This window comes from Halyomorpha halys, unplaced genomic scaffold, assembly GCF_000696795.3.
Source record: "Halyomorpha halys isolate HHAL.00 unplaced genomic scaffold, Hhal_1.1 Scaffold1700.1, whole genome shotgun sequence".
Taxonomy (NCBI): Eukaryota; Metazoa; Arthropoda; class Insecta; order Hemiptera; family Pentatomidae; genus Halyomorpha; species Halyomorpha halys.
In genome coordinates, this window is record NW_027116561.1 from 59359 (window position 1) to 70107 (window position 10749).

The 10749-nt window shown below is 32.6% G+C and overlaps 1 protein-coding gene across 2 annotated transcripts in view; it reads right to left on the minus strand.

Annotated features, from left to right (window-relative positions):
• The window catches only part of LOC106690393 (zinc finger protein 271), a gene marked incomplete at its 5' end in the record, with an annotated part of 59696 nt that overhangs the window by 44959 nt on the left and 3988 nt on the right, over positions 1–10749 (minus strand). For both annotated transcript variants that reach the window (XM_014435829.2, XM_014435828.2), the window contains 1 exon segment: positions 2023–2073. In XM_014435829.2, the coding sequence (XP_014291315.1) occupies positions 2023–2073 (51 nt within the window).

Below are 10749 nucleotides of genomic sequence, written 5' to 3' on the forward strand. Positions count from 1 at the left end.
AAATACCCAATTATGAAGGTTTCGGATTTACATAATCATCGGATTATGTAATTTCGGCCTTTTCTTTGATCTGTATAAAGTCAGGGTCAGGGGTCTCATGTTCTGATGCCGCGGACACCGGAAAAACCTGTAGACGCCACTACTGCGATACCGCCGGATATTGACTATCATGGCATGGAAGATAAAACTGGACTGCCCCTACTACCACGCTACAGCCCAGGACTAGCTGGCTGGCCTCTGAGGGAGAAGCAACGTTTTTAAGACCACTGGAAGAAGTATATGGTCTTAAATATACCATGGTATATAATCTTCACCATTTCGCCTACTGGCCCACCTGGACGAGAGAAGCGGCAATGGGACGCAGAATTACAGACTTCCAAGTCACCCAGATAAGCCATTATTTCATTACCTATAAGAACACCCAAAGCTCTGTCTAAAATGTATTATATTTAACATTATAATAATTTTCATTAAACTGACACACTAACACGATCTGCCCCTCCAGGGAATTATACTTTTATTAAGAAAAAATATATGTATCCATCACAAAAGGTGAAAATGTCTTATTATTTAAACTTCTTTGTTCCAAACTAATTGGAAATTTTGTTTAAACTACAATCGGGGTACCTGGAGTAATGCACGGAAGGGTCCCCATGTAAGGGTTTAATGTTTTGGTATTTTATGAGGTTGGGTGAACCCTGGAGGGGTCCAGAACCCACAGAGCTGACTCACGTCTACAGTGAAATCGAAAATATTATCTACCATAGCAGGTTTAAAACCTGGCTTCTTAGAATTTGGAGCACACTGCGTTACCAATGTGCTACCTACTCCCACGATTCATCCACTAATTCCATAAATTCTTCATCACATGTCAATCTCGATTAAATCCATTTTATCTAACTTAAAAAGAAAATAAAAGACACCAAAGAATAGCAAATTATGGCCCTAGAAAACAGATTCCAATTCCAACTATGGAAGGTTCCTAGTATGATAAATTACTTTAACCTAGATTTGCACTAAATCTCAGTTTAATTGGCCAGTAAAGTTTACCACCAGATTTGAAGGTTTACTTTTCTGGTGCAACAGACAATTATTGATTTTACCCATGTATCCATAAATTATAATTAAAGCTGTGATGGAACAACTGGCCTTTGATGATTCCCAATAATATCTGAAGTCGGTTGTTTCTCCATTCCGAAGAGTTGACAAATTGGGAGTGGGGTTTCAACACCCAATGGTTCTTCTACCCATATCTGTTCCATGCAAAAGAGTAAAGATACATGTCTGCTAACTAGCAGCCAATATTCAAGATTTGTGTTTTTGACTCTTGAATATGCCTAATTTTAGGCGGTATAAACTACAATGAAACGAAGGATATTCTTAATAATTAAAAAATAATAAATAAATATTTCCAACACAAAATATTGTGATTTGAAATAGAACGGGAAAAACTATTTTAACTATAATACAATCTTTAACTTTTATATACAACTTAATAACTTTTAGCTTTCACTTTATTTTAACTTGAATTCAATTTAATTTATTCAATCCATTTTAAAGCTCCACACTCAAACATCGATTTACTTTAACTTTAACATAGCTACTCCTATACACAAACGCCCATGGCCTGCACTTAAGTAAATAAAATCAGATCCAATTTTTTATTTTTGTTCATTTTCTATAATAATTCATTATCAAACATATAACTAATATTAAAAGTAAGATAATAGTATTTTGTATAAAATCAGCACTCGATGAATAGTAAGATAACTATTACAAAATTAATTATAAGTGAAATAATGTTTCATTTTAAGTTAAAATGTACAAAAGCATTCATCATGCTCCAGGTCACCCACTCAAATGTTAATTAAAATATGAAGAAGATGGTCGGGGGTGCGGTCAAAAGGAAACAAAAACTAAAAAAAAATATACTATTTATATACCCTCGACCATCTTCTTCATATTTTGAAAAATATGGTCAATCATTTATATCCACATAAATTAAATTAAAATGTTTCTCACCATCATCTGAGATAAGTAGTTCATCTTCCTGTTTCACATGAATTTGCCCGTCTGTAAATACATAAATATTATCTTTAACAATCTGACAAAAAGAAATATCACTTCACACATAAAAACAATTTAATAAGAAAATTTGGACTTAGTATTAAAGAAGAAAATAAAATCAAAATAAATTATTATTTAACATGAGTGTACACAATAAAGGTAATAATGATGATATGTTAAGTGTAAAATTCTAAATGTTTAAAGTATGGGATTGTGGGCAACCCAATATAAAGTCCATGTAATATGCAGTTATCTATAAATTGGTACTCATGGCCTGTTTCTCAACAGATTAACCCTAAACGCAAAAGGATCTATAATGGTGGTGTATATATAAATGAAAATCTAACAGATATGGCCTATACATTATTTGGCAATGATAGGAAAGAAATCCATTGATTTGACTAGTGGAAAAATTGTGGACTATCCTATTCAAAAAGTATGAGCAGATGGTAGGGGGGGGGGCGGTCAGCAAAGAAACACAAATAAACAAAACTTATCAATTCATGCCAACCTTTCGACCTGAATTTCAGGCCAATGTCAAATAAATAAAGAAATGGACATAAGGAAAATAAATTAATAAGTTGCGCTACATAACTCAGATTGGATACTACTTTTTTCTACCACTGGTTCTTGAAGGTATACGGTGAAATACTTATCTGGCATTTTGATTTGTCCGTTCCATATGAATTCGACTAGAAATATTTGGAGGTGAGGGGCCTCCTCGTGATGATTAAACAGAGAATAGAAAATAACACAATTAGTAGTTATAGAGGAAATGTCATCAAAGCCTTTGACGTTTGCCGCCTCACTGGTGGATGCGATATCCTAGCGAACAGCCAGTGCCATCAATTTGCTTTGTGTGCATCTTGAGTGCTTACTAATTATATTTTGTTATTAAGTTTATCGAACGAAAATTAAGACCGGTAGAAATAAACTAAAAGTAGATGCAGAGCCAGTTTATAGAAAAATGGACTGAAGAATTCTTTTTTATCTTGCACAATGGTAGGCCTATTTGTTTGCTGTGTAATAAATCCATTTCATTGATGAAAAAATTCAATATAAAGAGGCATTACACAACTAAGCATCCTATACTGCACTCACTGACAGGACAAATAAGAAAGACAAGATCCAGAAGCTTACAACAAATTTGGAAAGACAGCAGCAAATGTTTCATAAACAAGACCAGAACATGATAATGTTGTAAAAGCTAGTTTTATAGTTAGTTCAAAATTGGTAGTCATTAAAACCATTTTCCGAAGGAGAATTAATCAAGGAGTGAATGTAAGAAGTTTGCAGTGTTTTGTGTCCTAAAAAGAAAAATGAATTTGGAAAAATTAGTTTGTCAAAACAAACTGTTGTCCGGCGTTTTGAAATGATATAAAAACAACATTGACAGACCATATGGCTGGTTTTGAATCATTTTCCATAGCATTAAACGAGATCACCGATTTGTCCGAAACAGCTCAACTGGCTATAGTTTATTCGAGATGTTGACAAAGAGTTCACTGTTACTGAGGAATTTCTTGCTTTACAGAGGCTCAAAGGAACCACTACAGGAAAGGACATTTTTAATTAAGTTCAAAAGGTATTCACAAGTTTTGGCTTGCCATGGTCAAAATTAGTTGGCGTACGCACAGATGGTGCACCTTCTATGATCGGCTTACGCAAAGGTTTCATCAGAATTTTGAATGAAAAAGCAACTGAATTAAATGGGAAAAAAAAGAAAAGAAAAGCCCTCAATGCAATAACCAACAAAAAAAACTGGGGTCTAAAGTCAATCCAACCCAAAAAGGTAAGAAAGGAAGAAGAAAAAAAAACAAATTTAATCCAACCCCGAGGGCTTAACTATCGTCAGTTCAAGGCGTTTTTGGATGAAATATCAGCCGAATATGACGACGTAACATATTATTGTAAAGTCAGATGGCTAAGCAAAGGGGAAATGCTGAAACGGTTTTACGAGCTTAGAAATGAGATAGCACATTTTATGCAAATAAAAGATAGAACACTAACTAAATTGAGTGACCCAAAATGGATATGACTTAGCATTTCTAGTTGACCTTACAGGCTATTTGAAACGAGGAATGTTAAATTTTTACAGCCATTTGGAAGCATTTCAGAACAAAATCCGCTAGTGGGAGGCACAGATGCTGTCTGGTACCAGTTACCATTTTACCATGCTCTCTGTGTATGAAAATATGGTCAATATGCTGAAGAATTCAAGTTACTGTCGGGAGCAATTTTCGAACAGATTTAGCGATTTTAAAAACATGGAAGACTGTTTCGATTTATTTACTACTCCAACAAAAAGTAATGTACAAAATGCTCCAATACACTTGCAAATGGTGTTGATCAAGATTCAAGAAAACTCACCCCTAAAATCCTTGTGAGATTTCTACAAAAAATACCTCGAAGAAGACCATTTTTCGCAGCTTAGAAAATTCGCAAGAAGATTGATTTGTGGGTTTGGCAGTACTTATAAATGCGAACAGTTCTTTTCAATGATGAAAGTAAATAAATCACATCGTACAAGGTTGACTGACGATAATTATGAAAATTCTTTACATCTTTGTATCAGTGGAATTATTCCAAACATCAATGGATTAATTTCCCAAATTCAAGCTTATGTGTCTCATTGATTTCGGTGTTGCTATTTAACTTTCGTAGTTTGTAATAATTCCAAATTTTACGATTTAATTATAATGCAGTACCTATTTTTTTCATTTCATTTCGTTATTTGAATAAATTATACTATAATAACAATGTCGTATTATTTCATGTCTGATATATATCGTTAACAAATATGAACACTACTTTTAAACGCAGCAGGCGAACGTATTTGTGCATTAAAGTTTGGTCCACAATATTTCAAAGGTTGACTATAGCTAATATAAACGATACAATGGGCAAGAAAGAAAACGGAAGATAAAAGCTACACTGTAATGTAGATGAGTAGAAATTAATAAACTAAAGAAATATACAGTGTTCAGAAAGGTCAATAAAGAACAAGAGAAAACAGATATGTGAGAGTGGGCAAAAAAATATTTTAAAATTTAAAAAGGCAGAGAGAACTTTTATTTATTTTTTAATAATTTATTTATTGCTATTAACAACTGTATAAATATATATACATCCAGTAAGTTTCCTGTAAGCGATATAATGACATGATACAAACATGTGGAGAATCTACCCATTGATAGAACTCCAAAAACATTTTTTAGAGAAGATCTCGAGGCAATCCTCCCTTCAGACACCTAGGAGAACTATCAGGTAATGAAGGAGAAGCCAGGCTAGAAACGAGTCGGTTTGTTTGGCCGGGAAGTCTACCATGGAAGGACTGGTATCTACCTATGGCCAAATTGGCAACATATGGGACATTGAGGTCCTGATGGATGACCTGATCCGTGACAAAGTAAGGAGCATTTAGGATTTTACGAAGGACCACAGACTGTAAAGATTGGATTTGGGAGGAATTTGAAGGCATAGTGGAGCCCCATAGCACAACTCCTATGTCCAACTGTCATGCAGATCAGTCCCCTGCAATAGTTTGGAAACCCAGACCGTTTATCCAGTAAATGCAAGAGAACTTAAACTCAACAAAGATTTTAATAAAAGTGAGAGGGGACAATTCCATCCACAAGACAGCAGGCTCGTGAGTACAAAAAAATAGGGTAAACCAAACAGAAATAGTAGATATAAAAGATAGTCTAGATAATTGAAGTGTTGCTATATTTAGATAATAGATAATTAATAGATACTTCCTAAAAAACAGATAGTTAATTTGTTGCATTACATACTTGAATTGTTACTATGTAAGGACGTTTAACTGTAATAAAAGGTTTTTAGAGTAAAATTATAAAATAATTTCACACTAGTTATTGTTATCATTTGAAATTATAGGTTCTACTGGATGAGTTTCATTAACGTAATAAGATATAGTGAATGAAAAGTCCTCTTACTTATTTAGATTTTATTTAATTATATCTAATAAAAACCTTTTTTGGGGCTGTCTTTTAAATATTTCTTTTAATATCACATTTTCTGTTCTCATTAGTCTTAAATTATTAACACTAAACATATTGTTATGATTATATAAAAAATTAATAATTAAAAATTCCAAACATAATTATGAATAAGGAGATCCAAACTCTAATATATCTTCTCGAAACCAGGGCCCTGTTTCATAATAAAGTACAAACTCATACTATTAGTCTTGTAGATTTATCTTAATTCAATAACACAGACTTGTACAGTAGTAACTTGTACTTTAGTATTTTTTAATTTCTGTAATATCACTAATAGTCACCCCTATCATGAAAAAAATAAGTATTAGTATTATTACCACACTAGTTTCTACACTTGTACTGGTTATCTTAACTATTGATAACAAATAGTTATTAAATTTACTCCAATAACCAATACTATTGTACAACATTAAATTACTAAATGATTACATATATATATGTAATGGGTACATACATTTTTAGTAACTGTCTTAAAATTAATTGTGTAAGCAATGTTTTTTGTGGTATGTATTGCTTCTTTTATTCTTCTATTTCTTGTGTGATTTACTACGTCTAAAACTTTTAAATTTAATACTATGTTGTACCAGTACTGTTTCGTTGATCTTTGACATTTTTACAATTACTCTTGAGTTGCTCAACCCTGGTTAGGAGTCTCTGCTACATAAAGACCTTTACAATTCTGGAAAACTAATTTTGCAAATTACATTTTGTTTATCATTGTTGTCAATTTTATCTATCATGTTATTGAGATGATTACCTAATTAAATTGTCATTGTATAAACCCAATTTAAGATTATTATGGTCATATTTCACAAATGAATACACTTATAGTTCACAAATATTTCCTTTAATTTTATCGGTTAAACCTGGTACATGGTTATTTTAAAATATTTATAATTATGATTTTTATCATCTTTCTGTTCCATTTTATTTTGTATAATATCCTTAACTAATATTTTATAATCTATATTTTTATAAAAATCTATAATCATCGTTTGATTAAGTTTTTTTATAATGCTAAAATAAAATAATGATAATACTAGTATCAACAGTAAGGATAATAGTATTATCATTATTTTTATTAAAATTTAAATAAGGAAGAGGACTTTTCATTCTCAAATATCTTATTATGTTATAATTTAGTTTGTATAATTTTCACCCCTACAAAATTACATTTTATCTTCTATTAGTATCGATTTAGTACATCTACCTAATTTATTGTTAGGTATATTTCCAAGTTTGTTCATTATTTATTATTTTCTTTATATTTTTGGTCTCTGAATTAAAGGTCTCTAATTATGGTCTTTTTAGTCTCGACAAAGGTCTGAAATTCAGGTCAAAGCATCAGCACAAATAAATAAGTTTTATTTGTGTATTTTTTGCAGCCTCCCCTCTCCCTCGATGGTATTCTCCTCATATTTGCCAATATAATATAATTTAACTCTGTAACAATATTTCTAAACAATGCATAATTTTAATGAACAGGAAAAAAAAGTTCTAAAATATTACCATTTTTACCAGAGAAGGAGCCAAAATAAGATATTGTTTGAGGGTGTCTTATAATCTGCCTGTTTGAGCAAATAACTGAATTGATTTTAAAGTTTGATGGCTCAAATTATTCAATGAACCATGATTTTTTTTATGTAATGTTCAATAATAAAACAACATATTAAATTAACATCACACTTTATTCTACATTTCTCTTATTAATATAACAATCATTGCAAAGGTCTTCTCATCAGTGTTGCCACTGATCCCTATATATACCCCCTCCCTTAAATTCACTAACAATAAAAATATAAATTTGGTAGCATCATGAGACAAAACTATTGACAAATTGTCCCGTGTTAACTAAATTATCTCTATGTGAATGTTCTCTTTGACACTGATCTCTGCTAAATTGGCATCCTGGTCTGCTTGATAAATTATTAGCACCCATCATATTAGCACTTTTCACATAGCCTCTCTATAACTGTTCTATATACCAAATCCACTGTTGATGCAATCACAAATGTAGAACCAACACTTGCACTAGCGAAGGTCCTTGAATTTTAGCTATTAAATTAATTTGGCCCAAGAAATGAGCTACTGTTTATATTTAAATTTACAATGGAAACACTTGGGTTTTATGACCACACAGCTCATACCCAACTCTCTTCATTGTGCCTTAAATTTCTTACCCACACTAAATCTCCTACAAGCTATGGTTTATATTTATGTTTAGAATAGGAAAATGAAAAAGCTTCTCTCCTGCCAAATGGACCATTACATGACTTTTTAATTCTGTAGAACCAACTGATTTATAGTCACAATGACGACACTGATGAGGCCTCTCTTCTGTGTGGTGGCACATTATATGTATTCTTAACTAATATGGAGAACCATAACATGCTGTTTCAATAGGGATATTTGTACTGCTTTATATTCACAATGAGGGCAATGAGGCTTCTCACCTGTGTGACGGGCCATTATATGGTTTTTGAATTTTGTAGAGCTATCTGATTTATAATCACAATGAGGACACTGATGAGGCTTCTCTACTGTGTGATGGGCCATTATATGACTTTTTAATTGGCTTTTTTGAACTGCTTTATATTCAATGGCCAGTGAATATACTCTCCTGTGTGGTAGCATATTATATGTATTCTTAACTCATTAGAAGTAACTGATTTATAATCAAATTGAGGACACTGAAAAGGCTTCACTTCAGTATGACAGTGCATTATATGTATTTTTAAATATTTTGGAGCAGCTAATTTATGATCACATTAAGGACACTTAAAAGGCTTCTATCCTGAATGACAGCGCACTATATGTGTTTTTAAATATTTTTGAGCAACGGATTTATAATCACATTGAGGACACTTAAAAGGCCTCTCTCCTGTGTGACGGGCCATTATATGAGTTTTCAATGCGCCTTTTTCTATTGCTTTATATTCACAATGAGGACACTCAAAAGGCATTTCTCCTGTATGACAGCGCATTATATGTATTTTTAAATATTTTGGAGCAACTGATTTATAATCACACTGAGAACACTTAAAAGGTTTCTCTCCTGTATGACAGCGCATTATATGTATTTTTAAATCTCCAGCACGCACTGATTTATAATCACAATGAGGACAAGTAAAAGGCTTTTCTCCTGTGTGATGCCTCATTATATGTCGTTTTAATTCGCATTTTTGAAATGCATTATGTTCACAATGAGGACACTTAAAATGCTTTTCTCTTGAGTGATGCCTCATTATATGTCGTTTTAATCCGTATTTTTGAATTGCATTATGTTCACAATGAGGACACTGTAAAGGCTTTTCTCCTGTGTGCTGCATCATTATATGTAGTTTTAATTGGACTTTTTGAATTGCACTATATTCACAATGAGGACACTGTAAAGGATTCTCGTTTGTGTGATGGACCTTAATATGCTGTTTCAATAGGAATATTTGTACTGCTTTATATTCACAATGAGGGCAATGAAAAGGCTTCTCACCTGTGTGACGGGACATTATATGGTTTTTCAATTTTGTAGAGCTACATGATTTATGATCACAATGAGGACAATGATGAGGCTTCTCTCCTGTGTGATAGTTCATTATATGTTCTTTTAAATGGACCTTTTGTACTGCTTTATATTCACATTGAGGGCAATGAAAAGGCTTCTCACCTGTGTGACGAGACATTATATGGTTATTCAATGTTCTAAAATTACTTGATTTAAAATCACAATGAGGACACTGCTGAGGCTTCTCTCCTTTGTGAATGGTCATTATATGTTGTTTTAAATATACCTCACGTACTGTTTTATATTCACAATGAGGGCAATGAAAAGGGTTCTCACCTGCGTGACAGGTCATTATATGAATTTTTAATCGGCCCTTTTTAATTGCTTTATATTCACAGTGGGCACACTGAAAAGGCTTCTCTCCTGTGTGACGAGCCATAATATGTCTTCTTAATTCTGAAGGAAACATCGATTTATGATCACAATGAGGACACTGATGAGGCCTCTCTCCTGTGTGGTAGCGCATTATATGTATTCTTAACTCCCTAGAAGTAACTGATTTATAATCACAATGAGGACAATGAAAAGGCTTCTCCCCTGTGTGACGGGCCATTATATGATTTTTCAATTGGCCTTTTCGTACTGCTTTATATTCACAATGAGGACACTGAAAAGGCTTCACTCCTGTGTGGTTCCTCATTATATGTATTCTTAAATCTGAAGAACGAAATGATTTATAATCACAATGAGGACACTGGTGGATCGTCCTTCCTGTGGGACAACTGATTATATGTTTTTTGATTTGTTTTTTTTTTATTACTTTATGTTTTCTTATTTCATTCTTATGCTGAGGAGTTTCAGATTTCTCCAAAGCAATCTTTATCTCATCTTTCAAATGATTCTCTGTCTTAATGTGTGAATCCTTGGAATCTATGAACATTAAATATTACCATATTTTCTGTTAAAAAGTAATCAAACTAATATTTCTTTTGTAAATTATTACAAAATTAAAATTAATAAGGGGAGAGGAATGTAGGAGTGGTAGAAACTTCAGTGACTCCTACTTGAAGAGTAAGACACAAGCATCCATGACCTGGCACCTGTGGTTTAGCATAGAAAGGACCTAATATCCTCTGTGAAGTTGGCCCCCCATTCTTG